At 35.9% G+C, this 25,233-nt stretch overlaps 1 protein-coding gene across 13 annotated transcripts in view; it reads left to right on the forward strand.

The window, feature by feature from the left end:
- SGCE (sarcoglycan epsilon) overlaps nucleotides 1–24,705 on the forward strand; it is a 69,516-nt gene extending 44,811 nt beyond the window's left edge. For 3 of the 13 annotated variants that reach the window (XM_058725049.1, XM_058725053.1, XM_058725058.1), the window contains 7 exons: nucleotides 6,625–6,787; nucleotides 9,349–9,560; nucleotides 10,494–10,520; nucleotides 11,257–11,445; nucleotides 21,503–21,546; nucleotides 22,428–22,462; nucleotides 24,419–24,705. In XM_058725049.1, coding sequence (XP_058581032.1) covers nucleotides 6,625–6,787; nucleotides 9,349–9,560; nucleotides 10,494–10,520; nucleotides 11,257–11,445; nucleotides 21,503–21,546; nucleotides 22,428–22,462; nucleotides 24,419–24,469 — 721 coding nt within the window. In that variant the 3' untranslated portion in view covers nucleotides 24,470–24,705. Of the gene's footprint in view, nucleotides 1–6,624; nucleotides 6,788–9,348; nucleotides 9,561–10,493; nucleotides 10,521–10,819; nucleotides 10,894–11,256; nucleotides 11,450–21,502; nucleotides 21,547–22,427; nucleotides 22,463–24,418 lie in introns of those variants that run through there. The other 10 variants (XM_058725057.1, XM_058725059.1, XM_058725062.1 and 7 more) reach the window with 6 other exon arrangements.
- Nucleotides 24,706–25,233: the final 528 nt, after the last annotated feature.

Below are 25,233 nucleotides of genomic sequence, written 5' to 3' on the forward strand. Positions count from 1 at the left end.
AGTCTGTTCGGGGTGCCTGGGTGTCTCAGTTGGTTAAGCGTTTGACTTTGGCTCAGTCCATGAGTTCGAGCCCCGCATCAGGCTCTGGAGTGCCTGGAGCATGCTTCGGATTCTGCGTCTCCTTCTCTCTCTCTGCCCCTCCTCACTCACACACTGTCTGTCTCTCTCTCAAAAATAAATAAACATTAAAGATTTTTTTAAGTCTATTCTACGTTCCACGTATAGATTCATTTTTTTCTTTTGTAGTTAAACACTTACTAAGTATTTGTATTCAGGAATACTATATTAATCTTTAATGTACAGTGATTTTAAAAAAATCTACGCTCACAATCTAGTAGGGACCAGGTGAGTAATCAGATAACTAGAAAACAGTGTCATACACACCACTGCTGAGATATTCACAGAGAGTGTATCTCCTTCACTTCAGCTCCATGCCTGGAAAGGGTTCATAGAGGAGGGGGAAGCATGATCTCAGTTTAAAATACAAATTAACCTGCCCCCAAAAATAGCAAAGAGGGATTCTAGATAGAGGGGTCAGCTTGAGCAAAAGCCTTTAGGTAGGAGAAACCCTGATGGATTTGGCAACCTATTTCAAATGGATTTGGGGGACAGGGATCCAGAAGTGGTAGTTTCCAAGGAGGCAAAACCCAGACTGGATAAAGCCGTGTATACCAAGAAAAATTGTTTCTGTTTTATCCTGAAGCATTAGGGACATTTGCAAAATATCACACATGGTGAAGAGTGGTAGAGTAGACTGAACCCAAATGCCTCCCTTCTGCACGCAGGAAAGTCTGCCCCCAACACACAGAACTAGAAGGGTCTGACCCTTCAGTGTGTGCCAGTTCCCTCTTCTGATAATTTATTCTTTCTCCAATGGAGAGGAGCAAGTGAACAGTAGAACAGAGTCTGGAAGTGCCCTTTATTGTATTTCTTATTCTGTATTACATCTTTTATTTAGTTTAACTTATCCTTTATTGTTCATCTTATTTTTTGATTGATTGGTTGCAGATATGCACAGAACAAAGACATGGTGTGGGGGACAGAGGCAGGAATCATAGTGCATTTTCTTTTAAGAGTTCAAGTTCCCAGGCAACATGTAACATGTGGACACATTCTTCCCCAAACTCTCTTTTATTTCCTATATACACAAAATAAAGAATAAGGCACATTCGTTTCTTGGACAAATAAGTAAAGTATGCATTCATTGGATCCATTTAGCTAACAGAAATCTGGCTGAAAAAGGCAGAGTTTGGGCTTAATTTTTTTTTTTTTTTTTACCTGTTACTTGGTTTAAAACATTGTATGTGTAAAGGCACAGTGAATATGTTCTACCTCAAGGGAAATTGAGTTGTTCAAACTGGAAGAAAAGATTCCTTTAGAAGGAACAAATTCCTTCCGTGTAAATCAATTCTCAAGATTCTGAGGTTTTGGTAACCTTGCTTGAGAGCCTTATACTTGAAAGTATGTTACCATCTCAGCTGTTTACACATTTTAAAGCTTGAAAACAAGTGACTGAGGTCATAAAGGTGTAATGATCTTTTTTGTTTCACTTCGTAAAAATTTTGTTTCTGCATATCAAATAGTGAGCCGAAAGGAAAACAGATTATGAAAAATGTAATTTTAGCATGTATAGCATAGAGTTATTATTCATGGCCTTATACTAAATTTTTTTTTGTAAAAAGCCAACATGTTGAAGCTTACAGGCTCTGCAAAGGAAACAATAAATACACATTTTCTGGACCTGCAAGGCAAATGTAATATCTCCTTCTCTCAAGCATGACATTTGTAGTCTGTTTGCATTTTATTTATTAACTTATTTATTTTTCCACTATTGATATTTAATCGACATGTAACACTGTACAGGCTTAAGGTGTACAGCATTATGATTTGATGTATGTATATATTGCAAAACGATTACCATAATAAATTTAGTTAACATCCGTCACCTCACTTAGTAACAAGTTTTTTTTCTTGTGATGAGAAAGAACTCATAAGATCTACTCTCTTAGCAACTTTCAAATAAGCAGTTGCCTGTGTTTTAAAACTGGTATAATGCTTTTTATTCATTCATTTGTTCTGCAAAGAGGCTCCCTGAGGACAGTGAGAAAGACTGGGTTCAAGGAGAATCGTTAAGGGGCTGTTGCTCCACGGCCTGTGGAAAGTGATGGTGATCAGAAGTAGGGTTGTAACAGTGAGATGGAACAAAGTGGACAGGTGTATGGGAGAGTTCTTTCAGGGTAAATGTCAGAGACTGATGATGGATTGAATATGTGGAAAGAAGGACAGGAGTCAAAGATGATGGTGCTTGAGCATCTGGCCATGCCAATCATCGAGAGAGAAGAAGATGGAAAAGGAGGAACAGGTGGAGGTGGGGTGGGGTGACGATGAGCTCAGTTCGGAACATATTAAGTCTGTGAAGCTTATGGATCATCCAAGTAGAGATGAAAGTAATTTGGCAGTATGTGTCAACTGTCATAAAAATGTTTCTACTTCTAGGCATCTCTTTTAAGATAGTAACATTAAAGAATATGCACAGAGATAGTCTTTGCAATATTATTTATAAAATCAAAACTTTGGAAGCAACTTACATGTCCGACTCTGAAATAATTGTTGAATAAATCATGTGCACTTAAAAAAATATATTGCCATAAATCTATGATTATAAAGCCTGTACAATGTGGAAAATGCTTATGATGCATTAAGGAAAAAAAGCAGGGTGCAAAATTATATTTTAGAGATGATTGTAGTTAGGTTAAAATGTATGCATTTGAAAAATACTCTGCAAGGTACATTGGAAAATGAAAATAGTTATCTTGGTAATATAAATTAATTCTGTTTTTTTATCCCAGTTTTTATGTAATGTTTTTATATTGCTTTTATAATTTGAGGGAAAAACATTTCAAAGCACCGAAAACTTATGCCCATTTATGTTATCTTGAATTAGTTTAAACTCTTACCAATTATAAATGCAAATCAATGTCATGTTAAAGCAAGTTAACAGTTATAAAAACACTCATTTTATTTCTGTATTTATAAGTACATTTCATAATTATTAAGGAGAAATAAGATCTTGGCTAAGCAGTAAGGGAATAGAAATTGGCTTTTTATAAGCTTAAAAGTAAGAACTTGTTTTAAATAGAATATATTTATAATTACTGATCATCTGAATACTCCACAGTGGTTTCTTCTACCTACTTTTTGTACAGAATTTTTGATTTTTATTTTCATCTTTAATTTTAGCCCATTATATACCATTTGTCTCCCAAAGGCACCATAGTTTTTAAAAAATGTTCCTTCAAATGAATCTTAAATCCAAATATAAATTTGACACAAAGAGCAGCAACCAAATGAGTTTGTATAATCAAATTCTGGGGCACAGTTGTCAACTCAGGGTGTGAGTTCGTACTTCCATTGATACAGCTTTGAATTTTTGTGCTGCACTTTCATTTAATTTCATTCCTAAAAATAACAGCTTTTTTGAGACGTAATTCACACACTGGGCAACTCACCTATTTAAAACATACAACTCAGGGCCACTGGGTAGTTCAGTCGGTTAAGCATCCACCTCTTGATTTTGGCTCAGGTCATGACTTCACGGTTCGCAAGTTTGAGCCCCACATCAGGCTCTGCTCTGACAGCACAGAGCCTGCTTCACATTCTCTTCCTCTCTCTCTCTCTCTCTCTCTGTCCTCCCTCACTTATACTCTCTCTTTCTCAAAATACATAAACATTTAAAAATAAAACCTATAACTCAATGGATTTTAGCTTATTCACAAAGTTGTATAATCATTACCACAATCAATTTTAGAACATTTTCATCATCCTAACACCTTCCTTCCAGACCCATTGGCAACCACTTACTACCACCACCAGCCCCAGCCCTGGGCAACCGCTATTTACTTGATATCTTTAGAACTTTTCCTATTGTGGACATTTCATATGAATGGGATCATGTAATATGTGGTCTTTCGTGACTGGCTTCTTTCACTTATCCACAATATTGTTTTCAGGATTCATCCATATTGTAGCCTGTAACAGTACTTTGTTTCTTTTTATGGTTGAGTAATATTCTATTGTATGAATATTCCACCTTTTATCCATTCATCAATGAGCATTTGGATTGTTCCTCTTCACTACTGTGAATAACGTTGCTATGAGCATTCGTGTGCAAACATTTGTTACAAGAGATCTATTTTCGTTTCTCTTAGGGTATATACTTAGGAGTGGACTTTCTGGATCATATGGTAACTCTGTATTCAACCTTTTGAGGAACTTCAAGACTATTTTTCAGAGTGGTTGCACTATTTTACATTACCACCAGCAGAGTGGGAGAGTTCCAATTTCTCCACATCCTTACCAGCACTTATTATCTGTGTTTTTATTAGAGCCATCCTAATGGATATGAAGCATTATCTTATTGTGCTTTTGATTTCTATTTGCTGAGGACTAATGATGTTGGGCATCTTTTCATGTACTTATTGGACATTTGTATACTTCTTTGGAGAAATGTCTATTCAGATCCCTTGCCATTTTTGTTTTTGTTTTAAAAAATATTTACTTATTTTGAGAGAGAGAGAGAGAGAGAGAGAGCATGAGTGGGGGAGAAGGGCAGGGAGAGAGAGAAGAGAGAGAATCCCTAGCAGGCTCTACACTGTCAGCATGGAGCCTAACATGGGACTCAATCCCACGATTGTGACATCATGACCTAAGCCGAAATCAAGAGTCTGATTTTTTTTAAATTTTTTAAAATGTTTTATTTATCTTTAAGACAAACAGCATGAGTGGGGATGGGGCAGAGAGAGAGGGAGACACAGAATCCAAAGCAGACTTCAGGCTCCAAGCTGTCAGCACAGAGCCCGATGCAGGGCTCAAACTCACGAACCATGAGATCATGACCTGAGCCAAAGTCTGATGCTCAACTGACTGAGCCACCCAGGCGCCCCAAGAGTCCAATGTTTAACCAGCTGAGCCATTCAGGCATCCCAGATCCCTTGCCATTTTTAAATTGGATTATATGTCTTTTTGTTATTGAGTTGTAAGAGTCCTTTATATATTGTAGATATAATTCCCTCATTAGATATATGATTTACAAATACGTTCTCTCTTTTCATTGGGTTGCCTTTTCACTTTCTTGATGGTGACCTTTGAAGCACGCAATTTTTAATTTTGATAAAGTCCAAATTATCTGATTTTTTTGTTATTACTTTTGGTGTCATATCTAAGAAACCACTGCCTAATCCAAGGTCATAAAAATGTATGACTTTTTCTCCTCAGAATTTAATAGTTTTAGTTCTAACATTTAAGTCTCTGATCTGTTTTGAGTTTATTTTTTTATTTTTTATATCATATGAGGAAAGGGTCCAACTTTATTCTTTTGTATGTGGATACCCTGTTGTACCAGTACCATTTGCTATGAAGACTATTCTTTCCTCCACTGAATTATCTTGGCACTTGTGACAAAAATCAGTTTACTAAATGTAAGAGTTTATTCTGGAACTCTGAATTTTATTCCATTGATCTACATGTCTGTCCTTATGCTAGATTACTATTGCTGATTGTTTTGATTACTGTTGGTTTGTAGTAAATTTTAAAATTGGTAATTGTGAGTCTTCCAACTTTGTTATTTTCTTTTAAGAATTTTTTTTATTTATTTAGGCTCCTTGAATTTCCAGTATAAATTTTAGGGTTAGCTTGTCAATTTCTGCAAAGAGCTGGAATTTTGATGGGTTTATTTCATTTTATAAGTAGCTACAGCATTATCATTAGAAAAGGAAGTATTTATTTAGAGTAATTTCCTGGTTTTCTCTCTTCTTTTGAAAGACCTATGAGATGCCCTTTTCTCAAGCAGCTTCAAGATTATTTAAATGCTCTTAACACTATTCTCTCTCTCTCTCTCTCTCTCTCTCTCTCTCTCTCTCTCTGTCTCTGTGTTTGTGCGTGTGTGTGTGAAACTCTTGTTGACCAATTAAGTAGAGTTTTTCCCCCTAATTGCTAAGATACGCACCAAGAAAATAAAGTTTGCTTGCTGAATTTGTGCTTATCAAATCATAGCTTTCTCTTAGATTGACTTGTTGGATAAAAGAGTATAATAAGAAACTTAACAGTAGGGGTCTATGCAGTAGGAAAGCTGACAGAACTCTTGGGTAGAATAGCTACATGTCCACACCTCCAGAGATGTAATGTCAGAGTCTTATTAAAATGAAATCGAGTGAGATTTATTACTAACAATTATTTATTATTTTTGCAATAGTGTTATTTCTAAATAATTTAAGAATAATTTTTAAATGTAAATAATCTATCAAACAGTAATCATAAGGTGACAGACACATGCTTACTTGGAATTAAAATAAATAGGATGAAAAAAATTTTTTCTTTTTAGAAATTAACACAGAATGAAGAGAGTATCTGGAACACCAAGGCACTCAGTAAATATTGGTTGAATACAGGAAAGAATGGAAGGCAGCCCCTACATGAATCACTGTTTTTAAAGCCCAGGCCCCTACCTTAGGGATGATTCTAGATAATCCCTCAATTCAAAAGGATAAATCCTGCTTTCAGCGTAGATTGTTTTTCAGTGTTTCCAATTTTCTCAAAGGATAACCTGAGAGTTTCACATTTTTGCAGCGTTTATGTCATGGTTGGTGCCGATGTACCATTTTCTTCTTGTTTACGAGAAGTTGAAAATCCACAGAATCAATTGAGATGCAGTCAAGAAATGGAGCCTGTGATAACATGTGATAAAAAGTTTCGTACCCAGTTTTACATTGACTGGTGCAAAATTTCATTGGTGAGTTTTTATTTTATTTCGTTTTTGCAAATGTAATTATAAGTGATGTGCCTGGAGATAACATTTGACTGAAACCTGAATGGCTTTTGGGAACAAATCCTAGGTTTACTTTGTTAACACAATTGACTTCCCTCCACTTTAAGGATTTGGCAAGCTCGTTGACAGTGTATCCATTTAGGGAAGAGTATCTCCACTTTTGTCCTCAGTCTGCCGTTGATTAGTTGGGGCTACATTAGCTTGGCAGGTGGTCCCAATGATCCCCCTGGACATCCAGGTGGCTGCTAAGTCAGAATAAATATGGAGTCTGTGTGGCATATGAAGAAAGTCTCAAATACGCTGCCACTACCCACTTTGGAAGGAGAGACTATAGCACAATAATAAATCTGAAAATAAACCAATATTGTGCTATGGGTCAGTGTCCTAGAAATTCAAATTGTAGGGAGAGTTCAAGGAATAAGAAATAATTCCAAGTGTGCAAAATTAGAATCTTACCCACAGCCCCACAAATAGTAAATATCTCTTTTTAAATTACCTTTTAATTAGCATTCTAAAAGACTAAAGAAAATGTAGGTAAGGTTTCCTCTACACTTGATATGTATAATATTTTATATAAAACTTGTATTTTTTTATCTTGCTTTCTGGAAGATAAGTAAGTTGTTTTACTTCTTTAGTGACCTTTAGATTTAACTTCTGTCAACTCTTGATGATTGGTGGTGAGTGAAGTCGATCTAAGTTTAAAGTTGACATTTGAACAAAGTTATTGACACATAAACACAACTGTCACTTCATGTCTTAGAGAACCGACTGCAGGCAACTTGCCCGGATCCAGTAAGGGAGAACATAGCATTCACATTGTAGCACTTAGCACCTGTGGCCCTTGGCCCTAGACTCCTCTTTGTATGTGGCTGTGTCTGAGGAAAATAAGTTTCTTTCTTTATCTTTTTAAGTCAAGTAAAATTATGAAGATGCTGTGGTTTACGTGTATTATAGGTAAATGTTGAATTTGCAGAGCGAGGGTGCCAGAGACGAAGAGGCCGCAATCATAACTTGAGGGGGTACCTGTAATCAAAGTCCGTGGATGGCAGGCCCCAGCAGTGCCATTTTACTTGTGGTCCTGCTGTAAATGGTTTCTGCTTAGGAATATTATCTAATTTCTAAAGGTTTAAAGATGACTTAGGCTTTGAAGATTTTAGTTTCTGTGGTAAGACTTTATACATGGCAATATTGGGATTTTCATTTTTTATTCTACATGCATTTATTTATATGTCACATCTCATCCCAGAAGATTTCAGGAGGCTTAAATGAAATAATGCAACAATAAATATAATAAATAAGATATCAAAGAAATGGAAGATCAGGACCTGAACTTTATTAAAAAAAATAAGCTTAAGGTCAAGTTTGACAACAAGCTTCCTACATTGGAGATTGAAAGAGGAAATTCATCAGTTACTTAGTTCACTCCTTCTTAAAGGAGGCAGACCATCAATTCTTTGGCAAAAAAAAAAAGATTTTCTAGCACTGTGTTCTTCACAAAGTTGTTCAAGTGTTTTGTTTTGTTTTGTTTTGTTTTGAGAGGATGCTGAGAAAAGCCACAAATCATTCTCCCCAGCATTTTTGGGGGAGGGGGAAGGGCGAGGGGAGCAAATGTAATGACCAAGTTCACATGACTATTTTTAGAGTCCTGTAACAATTAAATGCAACTCCGTGAAAGCGGTTCAGTTAATGTGGAGGTAAATTAATATAGTGCAAATGTGCATTTTTTGATTCTGGGATAGAATGTAGTAAAACTGTAGCATTAAATGAGTGACATGTGCCTTCGGCTATCTTTCCTAAAAGTTACTTCTGTCTGCTAGATGGCAGAAAGAAAGATCAAGATTGTAGTCACTTAGAAATTGTCTCTCGTTTTGTCTTTTCTCTTTCATTAACCTTAGAAACCACACACACACCCCTGTTATCAGCTAGTTCATGGTTTGTTGGCATCTGCACTAGAGGTTTGTCACTAGGAGACAAGAAATGTACACAGTAGTAGGAACATACTTTGTTTTGCAGGAGGGAAACTAGGAAAGAACATCTGCATACACACATAGCGTTATTACTTATGGATTCCCGAACATATGTCTATATGTTGTGGAAAGGACATAAAAACTAGGCCAACATAAACCCTTTGTTCCTTTTTTTTAAATGATGATTTTTGAGAGAGACCGTGTGAGTGGGGGAGGGGCAGAGAGAGAGGGAGACACAGAATCTGAGGCAGGCTCCAGGCTGAGCTGTCAGCTCGGAGCCCGACGTGGGGCTTGAATTCGCTAACTGTGACCTCATGACCTGAGCTAAAGTCAAAGGCTTAACCGACTGAGCCACCCAGGCGCCCCAACCCTTAAATTATTTTTGCTCATTACTTCTTCCTAGCTGCCATAAACAACTGCAAGTTCAAGATGATAAAGGAATTGGAAGAAATTGCTTTTGAGAAATGTGTCAAAGAATGTTTTGATATGTCTAGATCTTCAACTCTTGTCATGTTTGTAGCTATTAATTTGATGTGTAATTGTCTTCTTTTATATCAGGTTGATAAAACAAAGCAAGTGTCCACCTATCAGGAGGTGATTCGAGGAGAGGGGATTTTACCTGATGGTGGAGAGTACAAACCCCCTTCTGATTCTTTGAAAAGCAGAGACTATTACACGGATTTCCTAATTACACTGGCTGTGCCCTCGGCAGTAGCACTGGTCCTTTTTCTAATACTTGCTTATATCATGTGCTGCCGACGGGAAGGAGTGTGAGTACTTTAAAGCACTAATAAAAAATTATAGAGCCTACTAGGTTAACAACACATAAGATTCCATTAAAAGCCAAGTTTCATTTGGTTCATAAAACACTTTATAAATTAATTGAAATTGTGTTCAAGTCAAACTACAGTACTTTATTCCTTTAAAATGAATTAAAATAGTTTGAGTCTAGTCAATCAAATTAGGGGACATAATTACTTTATTCAACAATTATTAAGGCTAGATGTAAATTCATGCTGGCAAAACAGTCCCAAGAATAATTGAGGCTACTTCTTTTGGTTATATAAGCCATTTTGTGCAGAGACTGTGGGATCTACTGATATGGTGATTGCACTTTAAATAAATAGTCTTAGTTTGATCGGAAGTGATGGTCAGAATTCTTCTTGAAATTGTTCTGCTGTCAAACGGGTGGCACCATCTAAATGTTTAAGAAAATATGTATCTATACATATAAACCTAGGAGTAAATTAATGAAAATAAGAGTATAATTTGAGTAATGAGTGTTCACTTCATGAACAGTTAGCACTTTCAGGACATCTATGTCAATTAAAAGAATCTCCTGAGATTATCTAGACGTCAGGGTAACAAAGCAAAGGATAAAAAATTAATGAAGCAGCAAGTAACAAATTCTTCCATTTTTTACATGTAGCCTGATTTCATTATGTCATAGAATTTATTTCCAAGAGCTTGATTCTTAATCTCCATTTTTTTTTCATCTTTCTGTGTGTTTCTCATCAGTATTCCATCTCTGTATGTGTACTCATCTAAGTAATGTCATCAACCTGGTGGCAAATGCTTCCTGGTTGCATTTAATAGTAACAATGTCAGCATTTCCACATCATGCAAGATCCCATGAACATATAGTCTTAATGTTCCAAATATCAATGCTATTATTTAATTCATAAATTTTGTTTTGTTTCTAGGGAAAAGAGAAACATGCAAACACCAGAGTAAGTGTCTTCTTTCCTGTTATTTTCTTTATCATTTCTTTCACTTCTCAGTTGCTCATCATGCTCCATACATGTGTGTCATGCTTTTATTTCTTCATTTGTCATCGTTCACAGTTTATTTCATGAATGTGAAAGCTGCTTTCTAAATAGAGATATTTAGGAGGGGTAGAAACTAAAAAATAAAAAGGGTTTGAAAACTAAGATGACATAAGTAAAAATTAAACCTAAAATTTCAGATTCAGAATATTAACTTGCCATTTATATTATGTGATTTCCCAACCTGCATTTCTATAAACCAGATAACAGATGAAAAGGCCCTTCATACACGTTTTCCTGAATCTACAGTAATAACCTACCATAAAATGAAACTTCTGTGAGTATTTATAAATGCCCCATCAGAAGCAACAATATAAAAGCTATGGTAGTCTAATCTTAATTGTAGAAATTAAATAGAGCACTAGCTTGTTACTTAGGGCTGTGATATTAACAAAATGCTTTATAGCTTAGTTTAATGAAAGACACATTTATTTAAAAATTGATTTGCAACTTTCTGCGTTGCTGTGTTAAAAGTATGTGAAATGTACTTCTTTCAGAGATAACTTGTAGAATGCCCAAAAGTGCAATAATGCCTTGTTTTAAAAAGAAGAAAAAAATTCATAACGTTTTTCAAATTTGAAGACCCATTGGGCTAATATGTGGTTTTAAACAGATGTTGTTTTATTTCTTTTTGATCTAGCATCCAGCTGGTCCATCATAGTGCTATTCAGAAATCTACCAAAGAACTTCGTGACATGTCCAAGAATAGAGAGATAGCATGGCCCCTGTCAACACTCCCTGTGTTCCACCCTGTGACTGGGGAAATCATACCCCCTCTGCACACGGACAGTTATGAGAGCACCAATATGCCCCTGATGCAAACACAGCAGTAAGTATCCGCTTGGTAGTATAATTATTAGTATGCATGAATATATCTACTTAATTTCTATAAAGACCAGAACTTTTTGCTTTGCATTTGTTTGTTTGTTTGTTTGTTTGTTTGTAACTCTAAGAGAAAATACCAATAGGACATTGATGATATAGATCCTGACCCCACTGTGCTGACCCAAATATAAAGAATTACTTTCAGGAAATGCACTTTTCTTCTTCACTAATTGAAAGAAGATGACATCCACCTTAATAGTTAAGAAACTGACACTGCTAACAGACCAATCATGTTTGCTCAAAGATGAGTTAATTGTGAAAAGAGAAGCATATCCTAAAACATAACAAATTATTTTTTAGAGCTATTATTAGAATTATTGGGTTCTGTTAACCTATTTTTTTAAGTTTATTTATTTATTTTTGGAGAGAGAGAGAGAGTGCAAGCAGGGGAGGGGCAAGAGAGAGGGAGAGAGAGAATCTCAAGCAAGTTCCATGCTGTCAGTGCCAACGTGGGGCTCAAACTCACAAACGTGAGATAGTGATCTGAGCCGAAATCAAGACTCGGATGCTTAACTGAGCCACACAGTCACCCCTGTTAACCCGTTTTTTAATGTTATTACCAGAGATCTATTTAATCTAATTTTTTGTGCCTCAGGATAAAAGGTTTTTACGTTATTTCTTATGATATGCTTGTATATAAAAATGAGTAGTTCCAATTTTGACTATAAGCATAATTTATTAGTGCCAACCTTTGTAGTACTGGAAGGACTATGATTAGAAAGCCTGGAAGAAAACTTTGTAAAGGGTACCTTTGGGGACAAGGGGTTAATTAAGGAAATTTCCTAGTTGCTCTTTGAGAACCCACCTTATATGCCTAGAAGATCAATTTTGATATAAGGGGATTGTAGGTAAAATTGTAATTTATTTTTTTTTTTTTCCGACATTTTTTATTTATTTTTGGGACAGAGAGAGACAGAGCATGAACGGGGGAGGGGCAGAGAGAGAGGGAGACACAGAATCGGAAACAGGCTCCAGGCTCCGAGCCATCGGCCCAGAGCCTGACGCGGGGCTCGAACTCACGGACCGCGAGATCGTGACCTGGCTGAAGTCGGACGCTTAACCGACTGCGCCACCCAGGCGCCCCAAATTGTAATTTATTTTTAACAACATGGGTTTCCCCTGTAAATTCAGTTTCCCAAGGAAGTCACAAGTTTGCTTTTGAGATCCTCCACTTTTTCACTTTACTTTTGTGAATATAATATGATGGATATAGAGAAAAATCTACCTCCGTCTCCCCACATAAACCTTAGTGTATGATCAACAAGTAATACTGATTAAAGATTTCTCTGGGAACCATACTGGGTACAGTTTCCCATTGCAAGTGCTTTTTTTGTAATCATGTAAAATGCATGTGGTAATTTGAAAATTAAGTGGTAATTAATAAGAGTAATTTAGATAGTTAGATTTGATGAATTTGTCCACAATACTTCAGAAATCTAAAAGTATTGTATTTTCCTGAACTGCTCTAACATTATCTACTTAGTGGTGAATAGCCTAAGGTATGTGTTTATGTGTGCACGTCTGTGTGTACAGTAATTGATTCAAGTCTGATAGACAATGGAGAAACTTGCATACATTTAAAATTTTTGAGTTTTGGAAATATTAATATTCTGCCAGGAATGTGAATATTAAGGTCTCACAAAATTTAGTTGTACTGAATGGAAGGGATAGATTTCTACGCTCTCTGATGGTTGGTTCATGGGTCATCCTAAAACCCACTTTACCAGGATTAGATACTGATGGGAAAAATGAGTATAATTTCAAGAGTATTATAATAGCTCACAATTTAAGCAATCCTTCTTGCTTTTTTTAGATGAAGATTATGAACAGACTTATCATTCATTTCCAAATGGAAAGAATTTTTAAAAGTCTTTAAGGCTACCATTTTGTATTTTCTTTACCTAAGAGTGCCAGTGAAATCTGGGTATATATTCTTCAAATGTTGATATATAATCTCAAAAAAGTGAAATGGTCAAATATACTTGAGAAACAGTCCTTTTGTTTGTTTGTTTGTTTGTTTGTTTGTTTGTTTTAAAACTATAAGATTTTTCAGAGGCCTTGAGTATATTGATATGCTTTATGAATCCATGAAAAAAGGTCAGACATAACTCTTCAAAGACCACATGTTCCTAGTGATAAAAATAACAATGTATCACATTTTAAAAGAGAAATATTTGTTATAATGAGTAGGGGAACTTAAATATATTTGCAAGTCAGCAAAACTATCACTAGTGAAGTTTAAGGGAAAGAAAAAGGCTGTGTCATTTTTTAGAGACACTTTCTGACCATATATATTGAGACTAAGAATAGCTCCTTAAAAATTATTTTGATTTTCTGTGGTTAGGATTTTGCAATGTTGCTACTAATATACAAAAACAATAAAATTTTCTGTCTAGTTTACAACCAAAACATCTTCCCAGTCCTTCCATAACCCCATCGACTATCATTATGTTGATCCGATCTATTTGCAAATGCAATAGGTTATTTTCTTGAACTTGCGACAATTTGGCCATATACGTATTTTTAAGTCCAGAAAACTTTCACATTATTCAGATTTCTGCTAATGGAAAAACTCCATTAACTAGCACTTCTGTATAAATAGGGTACATAGATAATTGATGATGTTCACAATGATTATTCTGAGGCACTGCGAGATCATCAAGTACGTCTGACTCATCAGAGGAAAATTAAATTACATTTGGTGTAGTTTCAGTGTTGAGTGTATATTATCTTTCTTTTATTCTTGGAAATGGATAATATGTGCACTGTCTCTATGGTAACTGCCTATAAGCCAGAATATGTGATTAACCTCATTTTCCAACCATGCCAGATAATAGGGAATTCATTGTATCAGGTTCGTCACAGCTGTCCTTTACGCAAATTCAGCTTTTACTCCTTACCTTAAAAAGCATGTTTTTCAAGTTTTATTTCAGCATCAAGTACATATATACATAAATAGTTTGGTCATTTGGATTGAACTGAATTCTCAACATTAAAATGAGATATTACATTAGATGAGGTATTACAGTACTTGATAACCAAGTCCAAAGCTTGGATAATGCTCCCTGGTATTTATTAATTAACCCTTCCTAAAAGGGCATGTGTTTCATCTTCACATATTCATACTAACTTTACTGATTTTATCATTCATAAATAATTTGGCTAGCGACAGGATTTCATGTTGATTCGTCAGGCTTGACACCGGAAATATTCAGGCATAAGGAAATGGCTGAAAGTTTATGTTGGCTTCTGAGCAAGACTCGAGAACATTCCAAGCTTTTCTTCAGAGCTGCACGGAAATTTGCTTGGGTCTCTTAAACAAGTCAGTCCCGGAACTAGAGAACCTTATAACAGTGTGAGGTAAAGAGAACTCCTAACAGTTGTATGATGAGGGGCTGTCCCAGTAACATATCAGTAACACAGTAATATTTTCTTCTTGGTACAGTGCTTTGCAGGACTCTAGACTGGCACCATTCATTAGTAAAAAAATGTTTAATCATTTGCAATTGATGAAATTGGAACATGGATAAGAGACAACACTGAATTAGGTCAAAACTGAAATTAGATTATTTACCTATCTTGATTTTAAGGCAAAGATAATGTAGTCATTGACCTCAGAGGGATCTCTGATCCAGATAACAGGCAAAGTGATTGAACAGGTAGTGGAAAGGAGACCTGGACAGGGACCAGAAGATGGAGTACATGCTCAGGAAGGACGATTTCATTTTGCACAGCGTTCCTTCTACATTTCAGGTTACAGAGACAATATAAACAGGCTGTTAAAATGATCACATGGTATGAAAATGCCAGGGCAATTTAGTTTTGTCTTTGCTAATATATTTATTAATTAATGTTTTATTTTGGAATGATTTTTGAGGTTCAGAAAAGGTGCAAAGACAATATAGTTTCCAGAGACCCCTCACCTAGTTTCTCCCATTGTATATTTGTCACAACTAAGAAACCAACATTGACTATTAAGCAGACTTCAGATTTTTTTTTTAATAATTTGAGATTTCACTAGTTTTTCCTTTAATGTCCTTCTGTTCCAGGATTCTGTTGAGGACACAATAATTGGCATGTCTCTTTAGTCTCCTCTGATCAGAGCAGTTTTTTAAACCTTCCTCTTTTCCCATGACCTTGACGGTCTTGAAGAGCACTAGCCACATATTCTGAAGAATGTTCCTCATCCCCTAATACAGTCAGGCTTTCTGCATCTCTATTTATCTTTGCAGTGGAGTGAATACATGTTACCATTAATAGTAAGAAAAACTTTTCTCTCTGCAGGCTGTCCCCTTACTTACTTATTACCATTCATTGCTGGAGATTGCATTATAAAGTAGTTCTTTATTTTTAATTTTAATTTTAATTTTTTTTTTATTAGAGAGAGAGAGCAGGGTGGAAAGGCAGAGGGAGAGAGAATCTTAAGCAAGCTCCATGGTCAGTGTGGAACCTGATGCAGGGCTTGATCCCATGGCCCTGTGATCATGACCTGATTTGAAATCAAGAGTCAGACACTCAACTGACTGAGCCACCTAGATGCCCCTATAAAGTAATTCTTAAAAGTAAATGTTGCTTTGCCCAAAGAATCATTGTGATTAAGGGGTATGTTTTTGACCAAAGACTTAATTTAAAATATATTACAGATTGATATACCTCAAAAACAAACCTTTGTAATGATTTAAATGAGGAAAATCAAATTCCAAGTCATAGAATTTTAGGTCCTAGAAGGGATGTTGAGAGATAGTCCAGCCTGGTTGTTTCCCAGCCATATTGCAGATCATATTAACCTGTGGAGCTTTTGCAATGCAGATCCCAGGGCCCTACTTCTGTGGATTTGGAATCTGGTGGAGCTGTAAGTTAGGTGGAGGAGGAAAAAGCATTGACAATTCCCAATTAAAATACTTAAAAGGGCTAGGCTTTAGAATTTGGGAACACCAGCTTGGGGTGGGGTTTGGGGGTGGAGGTGGGGAAGGGACTATTATTCATAGTCCTTCTCCTAGAGTTTTAAAAGGGGAGGAGTTTCTCCTGATTCCCCACTAAGAGGTGATGTACAAAAGAAAAGTGTGAAAGGGGGCAGTTCAGGTGCCTGATATAGTGTTGGGACTGTTTCTGGGTTTCTGTTTATCAGCTGCTATCCTTTTCACACCTCCTTCTGCTGCCTGAGGAAATGGTGTAGAGAAGTGAGAAATGAGTACTGATTAGTACTGACTGGGACAGAGAAATGCTGAACCTTGAAAAACTAAAAACCACTGGGAAATTGTCATTTTGCAATTTTATAGGAGGCATTTGCTGGGGAATTTCAGACATTCAGTTTTCTAAAAAAGGATTTATTCTAAAATTTATAATGTAGTAGATCTGCCTCATTAATCCTTTTCTCATCCCAACACAATATCAATAGACTTTTCCTGAGTGGGAGGCATCCTCATAGAAGATTTTATGTAATGAATAATAGGGAAAAGTATCCAGACATTTTCTAGAAAGGTTTTAATTGTCTATACGAAATTTTCCTTATTCATTATACTAAACACAATGCCTAATCCAGAGTAATCGGGTCTCCCTCAAAACAGGAGGTAGGTAGTGCTTAATCTTCTATAGATTAATGAATAGAAATCTAGAATTCAGTCTTCTAATGAGAGATATAGTAACTAATCATTTTAATTTTTATCTAAAGTATTTTTCTGTTTGTCTTCCCTTTGGTAATAATGAGAAGTAGCTATGGTAAAATTTCATGAATAAAAAATTAGGTTTCAATGAAAGTTAGTATCAGTTGAAGAGAATGTATTAGGGTACCAAGATAATGGTTTCCTGTTGACAAGAAGTGTCAAGCAGCCAGGGATATTTCAGAGCCATTGACTTTTTTTTGTTTTAATTCAGCAATGGATGCAATATCTGTGATGAATTTTGGTTCTGTAGGTTTCTACTGCTTCAGTTTAAAGCTGTGGTAGGCTTGGTAGGCTTGCTTTTGGCTTTGTACAAGCAAGGGAAACTAACTAAAAGAAATAAGTGAATTTCTCCTTTCTCATTTATGTTCCATATATATTCTACATTGATTTATTTAAAATTAGGTTTTGAAATTAAAAATTATAGTGATGTTTCTCTGTGTCCTTCCTTTCTTCCTTAATCCATCCAAATGGCCTGGTTCCTTAGTAAAAGCAGGTGAGGGGTCCAAATCAGCATTTTTGTTAGAAAAAAATTATAGAAAATTCAAGGGTTGAGCAACATCAATTTTGCTGAAATAATTGGGAAATTCCAAAAATATATTACTATTATTAAATATGTTACTTACTGCTAAATAGCTCCATACTAATTCAAAAGAGAAGTATTTTGTATTCTACATAGCCAAACTAATGTCATTTATTTTCAATTCTGGCACAGATTCTGTGGCTTAATGAAAATCACTTAACCTTTCTTTGCTTTTGAGTCTTCAAGCAAGTAGGAATATAATGGGTTGATAATCATCAACCTTACTCATATAATTACTCTACAGGATGTCCAAGAATGTCAGATTACCTTAAAATGGTTGTACAAATAATAAATAATTGTGTACTCCCCTCAATCACTTATTTGTTAATTTGCAAGTTATTACCTTTGCTTCCTTAAAGAATAAAGTTTGTGCAATGGCTAATTTACATAATTTTCTATTTAAATGCATGTAATTAATGGTAGCAACATTAGAAAATAATTAATGCTAATAATTTAGAGAAATACAGTTTTCTTAAATCTTTTTTCTACGTAATGCAGTTTACACATAATAATCTTTCAGTTGGTCCATTAATAACGTAATTATTCTAAATAGTTTTATGACTTTACAGAGGTCCTTCTTTGAAGGATGATTGGGCTTCTATTTGAAGTCAACCACACTTTCCTGTATAATTGCCTTTAGCAGTCTGCTTTCACCAAAGATGGAATGCTTCCGTTTTCTCGATGCCTGGTCTGCTTGACTTAGCTGAGTTACTCCAGCATTTCTCCTGTATACCTGAAGCAATGCTCTTAGGAGGGACCTCCTTTCAACTCTTCAATGTAATTCACACTTCAAGTATGCCCACCCTGGATATGTTAACACCCTGACACTCACAGGCTCACATGCAATCACAGGTTTGGGCACCCACAAAAGCAGAGCCAGGTGTGCACAACCCTGGAGATTCTGGGCAGGTTGTATCTTCACTGATTTCTTGTTGAGCACCTTTTTGCACATATAAGCACTTTTATGTAACTCATCTGTGTTTCAGTTGAAGTTGCAAGTGGTGCATGTCCGTTGTTCACACTTCACCAAGTGGGGCATGCGCCACAGGTAATGGTAAATCTCTAAACCAAAGTAGCACAACCGTTTTCTCATAGATCTACTTTCTGTGTGGCACTTTCTCAACCGTTTCTCCTCAAACCTAGCCAAGCCCACTAGTACTTAGAAAGTTTAGCAGTATAGACGAAGAGGAAAAGAATCAGAGGCTAGAGAAGAAACAACAGGGTGGAGATTGACTTTGATCAGTGGTTTTCAAACTGTGTTCCACAGAAGGGTAAATTGGAGCCAGGCCAGTAGGATGACTCCTACTGGCCAGTAGGAGCAAGAGGGTTCCAACTGCTTCAGCCAAATACTGATTTTGAATTGGGGGTATCCTTGATTTAGGGATTTTGAAAGGCTTTTCTTGTCCTCTGCAGTATTTTTGTTTTGTCAAAATGTATTGATTTAATCCATTAATAAGCTTGGTAGAGCTAGAGGTGGTGAGAAATGAAGAAGTGTGTGTGTGTGTGTGAGGTGTGTGAGGTGTGTGTGTAAGGTATGGTGTAATAGCTTCTATTGTAGAATAGGTAAGCCCAAATTAGTTGTTGCTGAGAAGTTAAAACAAAATTCCTATCCCCCTCCCAAATGCCCATGAAATTGCAGATGTTTGTTTTCCATCTTTAAATCTATAACTTATTTTTTCTGTGATTTATAGATTAATCATTTGATACTTTAGAGATGAAGACCACTATAAATATATCATGTGAAATATTGAAAGAATAAACAAACAAACAAAATATTCCCGGAGACCACACAAGGATAAGTAGGGCTGATAGGTAATAGCAAAAAAAAAAAAAAAAAAAAAAAAGAATATAATTATTGGGATGAATTATTAAGTAACTTCCTCGAATTGAATTAGAATTGATTTTGTTAACAATATATTTAAAATGGAACTGAAAATTAAAAAAGAAATTACTTGAAGTCATTAACATTTCTATAGATTAATTTAAGAGTTTAAACAGTATTTAACTAGCATATACAGCTTTCCACTTTAGATTGTTGTATGTGGAACATAATATTTGCCTGGCTGAAATGATTCAGATCAATGGTTTTCAAACTCTGTTTCTTGGAGGTTTCTTAGAAATGCCTTAGGGGCCAGCATGTGGGGCAAAGGAAACAAAGCAGGCTGGATTCCTGGCTCCCTTGTTTCAACCCAGGCAACCTCACATTTATCTCTTTTGTACGTCAAGAGTTCTGCTTAGGATTTCAATTAAAAGGAATTCTATTGCTGAAGAGAAACAAAAAAACTCTGAAAACCCCTGGCATGGATCAAGCCCTACTCCTAGCAAGGGGCTGACTCCTAGAATCTCTTCCACACAGAATCTAAATTGTACATTTTTGCAAACAAATTTGAATATCAATGTTTGAAACTAAGTATGTATGAACGTTAATGAACACATGTGTATGATGTGAATCTTTCTGGGTGTCTTCACTTTTGCCCATACCCATTAAAAAATTATGTATCTCATGTTTACTGTTGAGGATGCTAAACAAAATAAGGGATTCTTACTGTTAAGGCACTTTGGGGCAAATAAACGTTATGTGATGAGAAACACAGTGACAGTGCAGCATGTGTGTAAATCCATGCTCAGTGGTAATGGGAAGGGAATGCTTAGAGAGTAAGGAGGCATAGAAGAAGTGGTACTTGAGATATTTTTTAATTAAAAAAATAATAAGTTAAAAAATTTTAATTAGCATTCCTTGTGGGATATTTTTAAATTATAAGAGTAATTCGTTTCCATCGTAACAAATTTTAAGTTGAGTTTGCAAGGACAAATGGGAGTTTGTTGGGTACAAGAGATGGGAATGGCCATGGTGTGATGGCGGTTCTATTTCAAGCAGTCAGGGGCTGCTCCATGTAGGGACAAGATATACTGATGGTCTTTGGGGCCACACTAAAGAACTTGAAACTTAATTTGCATGTAGGTGTAAGGAAATCATGAAATGTGTGTTGTTTGAATGACGTAACCAGATTTGTGTCTTAGAATGTGCACAGTGGATTATGAGGGAGCAAGAATAAGACTAAGGAGACAGTTCAGCTCAGTTGTAAAGATCAAGTGAGAAATGGTGATGGCTTCAACCAGGTTAGCAACACAGGTGGGGAAGAAGAGGACAGATTCAAAGGAGATTGAGGAGAATCATCAAGGGTTCCCAAGATTGGGATGTGGGGACTGAAGGAGAAGGAAGGGTTGATGATGACTTCTACATCTTAACTAGTGCAGTTGGGTGGATGGCCAGTGTCATTCCCTGGGACAGAGATACAAGAGCACAGATTTGGCACAGTGAATGAAGATGGATATGTATGTTGTTCTGTGTGAGTGTGTGTGTATGTTCTAGACCTGGATCTGAAAGTGTACAGGTTACAAGCACAAGCCCCGAATCCCTGTGTTCACATCTTTATCCACCACTTCTTAGCTCTGTAGCCTTGGACTTCTAAAGCCTGTTTCCTCATCTCTAAGTTGGAGAAAATAATACCCACCTCCTAGGGTTGTTGTGAGGTAGAATGTAGCATTTAGTAGGAACTTTATGAATGTTACCAAATATTATTATTTATTTTCCTCAGACCTCAGGTTCCTCATCCATAAACTCACGAGGGTGTGCTGGGTTAGATGATTTCTGGGGCCCTTTTTAACTATAAAGTTTTTCATTCTAGTATGTCTGCTGTCTGTTTACAAGTGTATAGACAAACACAGTTTTACTCAAAAATGTCAATCATTTCTAGGAACTTGCCACATCAGACTCAGATTCCCCAACAGCAGACTACAGGTAAGTACTAAAAGTAATAATGTCATGATGTTTATGTATGAGGCTAACAGATTAAAAGAGAATTATAGTACTATATAATTTATGAAGCTTTAGCTTCACCAAGTAAGGCAAAACAGTTGTGTCATTCCTTAATCAGAGTTTGAACCTCAGAATAATAGCTGAGATTATTGCATAGATTGGCATCAGAGTGATAAACACTGGGTAAATGATCTTAGAGCAAAAGCATCCATGGAGGTCCTGTCTAATTAAGGAAGACTGAATAAAATCGCCTTCCTTCAGTGAAGCTCCCTATTCTTCCCCTTGGTATGAAAGATTCTTAGCTTGGATGCATCCAGGATTTGTCTCAGTAAGTGAGCAGCTTGAAACTGACTCTTACAAAAGGAAACCATTGTGACTAATCATTGAGGCTTCAGGGGGATAAATGAGAAATGGTTGGCCTGGTTTTAATGCCACTTTAAAAAGCTGTTATAACATGACCAGTGACGACAAGATGGCAGACGATTCTCCCTTGACTATTCTATTTCCCTAAGACTTGCTTTCTTTAAGTTTATTTCTTTCAAGTGTCCCTAAAAAATTTCCACAGCCAATTATTTCATTCATCTCAGCACTGAGTAGATAACTTATTCATGATTGTCTTCTAATTAGTGGTTGATTCCTAGTTCTAATTGCCAGGCAACCAGTCATGCCTTTTGTAGCTCTTTTGGAGAAGCAAGAGAAGTTTTAAAAATGTAAGTTGGATGTGGAATTCTGAGTACGCATAGTGTTATTATGGTAGGGAAGCTATTAAGTAAGTCTCTTAAAAACTTTAGGCACGTATAGAAATTTATTGGATGTTTTTCTTCAAGAATTATTTTCTCTATTACTGCTTTCGGGAATTTAAGGAGATTTCCGTTTGACAACTTTTCAAAGATTTGAGGCAAGTATAATAAAGTTGTTCATCAGATTTTAATTATGAGATAATGTTTATCAGAATTTTATCCCACCATTTTGACCACTTGTTTTAATTAAATGCTAACATGTCTCAACAAAGATGTTCAATATATTGATGTGGTGGTGCTACTGTGTAAGCATTCAGGAGATTGATGAAGGAACAAACTTGGTTATAAATATGCGTTACCTAAAGAGCAAAGCAAAAAATGAATCCCTATTAACACTAATTGCATGGCCTTTTTTTTTTAAGAAAAAAACTTGTAAGGGACTGTTTCTACATTTTCCTCATTAAATTCTTAAAACTTCTAACTCCTCTAAGATGTCTTTCCTCTGATTCTTCATTATTTAATGCAGGGAGTGAGTAGAAGGGAGACCGTTTCTAGTAGAACAGTAAATAATTTACCTGTATATTTTAAAAACCCAGGTAAATTTTACTTATTCCTCCATTAGAGAAAATAAGGAAACCTAAGTAGATGATATTAGAGAGAGATATTTGATAGTTGTATAGATTTTTAGCAAGTAGTCTTGTTAGTATGCTATATTTTAGTAACAGGCAGTATTTCCAACTACAGGGACAATTTGTGTCTGAGCAAATGGGATAAAAGCCAAAGAATTTCCCTAGGGGAATTTTAGGCTGTTCAACCCAATTTTCTAGATTTTTTTCCTAAAATAGATTTTGGGGAGCAGGCATTTTGCTTGAGTCAAGGAAGCTTTGATCTCTTTTTTAGTTAACACTCTAGCCTATTACCTTCTTGTTTTCTTATATTTTTCTGTAATTTGGAGCACATTATTGACTAAAGTGCACTATCTCCTCTTGGTTGTTTTCTTCTTGTCATTGCTGTTTTCAGTGAGTCCCCAATGTATCTAAGTGCTAAAGGGAGAGAGACCACCCTAGCGTTTTTTATAATTATGATGGATGGTTGTGTTTCCGCCTCTGCTAAATGCATGATCAAATAGAGTTATGCCTCCCAGAGACAGGAGCTAAATGGGCAGCTTACATTCCTTATTCCCATTCTGTTCATTTGAATGAAAAAATAGTTTGTTTCTCAATTTTCTGAGTTATTCTGCTCTGTATGTACATCCATGGATTTAGTGCTATTTATGTATTTTCATGGGTTCAACAGCTTTTCTGTCACTCCTTCCTGCTTATCCTGGTACCACAAAGAGGCAGCCACATTTGTGATTATTATTATTGTGTAGTAATAATCTGCCATTTCCAAGTATCTCAAAGCATGAAGTGAGGTCATAGTTTTCTTTATGAATATAATTTAAGCACAGGGTTTGTTTGTCTCTTGGATACTGGGTAATTTTATCTGTAGCTTCTTACATGGAATTTGTTAGGGAAGAGTATATTTTGAAGTTTGTTTTATTTAGTTGTGTGTGTGCTTCTTTTTTTTTTTTTTTTTTTCTTTTTTTTTTTTAAATGATCACCAAAAGTTTCAGAAATGAACTAGCTGCTGGTGTTGTAATCCTGGACTTAAGCACTAGCTGGGATAATAGAGCAGTTACAAGCTGACAATAGCATTGCCTTTTGGAGGAGGCCCAAGCCATTAGGTTTGATGCCCCTTTAGGTTTTCTCATTTTCTTTGCCCTTCCAACCCACACAATATTTTCTAAAAAGTCACGATTAAAAGGTACAGTCATACATCCCGCAGTCAACCTCATTCTTTCTGTTTATTGTGGGAGGAATTTTCAGACCATACCTTTTGAGAAGTTCAAACCATTATAGTTTGGGCCCAAGAAAGAAAGGATTAATTTAGAATTTTTCCTTTAAAAAAAAAAAAAAGAAAAGAAAAACCTATGGCAGAGATATAATGCAACATAATTATTTTAGATTATGTTAAGAAGGTAGAAAATTACTCCTGCTCATAATATGTTTTGCTCGTAATCTAAAAGTGTCCATGCCCTAACTCGTGCCTATGCTCATTCTTACACTTTGCAGGTAAATGGTATCCCTGAAGAAAGAAAACTAACTGAAGCAATGAATTTGTAATGAGACAATATAGCAGTACTATCTTATTTCTTCTCTTTCCCAATAATGCATGAGCTTTTCTGGCATATGGTGTGCATGTCGACAGTATTAAGTATGTACCAAATAACACAATATAACTTTCATTTTACTAATGTATTTTTTTTGTACTTAAAGCATTTTTGACAATTTGTAAAACATTGATGACTTTATATTTGTTACAATAAAAAGTTACCTTTAAAATAAATATTATTAATGAAGCTTAATGTCTGGTGAAATTTATTTCAGAAAATACTCGATTGCCTCCTGTATAGTTGGCATCCTCTGTTGCTTGGAAGAGGTTCAGTGTTTGTATCCTTGTGGCAAGATTTAATCTGTTCTTTTAGATACTACTTCTTGAAGTGCTTTAAGGTAGACCTGGTTTTATGGATTATGGATCTGATGATACCCATTTATGAAGGGTGGTCCAGGCTGCATAATTACCTGTTTCCATAATCATATATTTGGTTTTGGAAGCAAGCTGGGAGCTGTTACTCAAAAGAGATAGTTACCTGCTCTTGGTGACATGAATTAGCTCCAAAACCCTGAGCCCCCACTGTGATAACACTACTTGCAAGGCTTTCCTCATACCATGGTGGTCTGCTTCATGTGTTGGACACTATTGGATCAATGTGGTTATCAGACTACCTCATGGGGCCACTTTTGTTGCAGACTAGACCAGCTACAAAACCTTCTCCTCCTCTTCTCTGAGCGGAGGCCGCTGTGAGGATGGGGAAATGCAGTGGGAG

Source organism: Neofelis nebulosa, chromosome 4 (genome assembly GCF_028018385.1).
Source record: "Neofelis nebulosa isolate mNeoNeb1 chromosome 4, mNeoNeb1.pri, whole genome shotgun sequence".
NCBI lineage: Eukaryota > Metazoa > Chordata > Mammalia > Carnivora > Felidae > Neofelis > Neofelis nebulosa.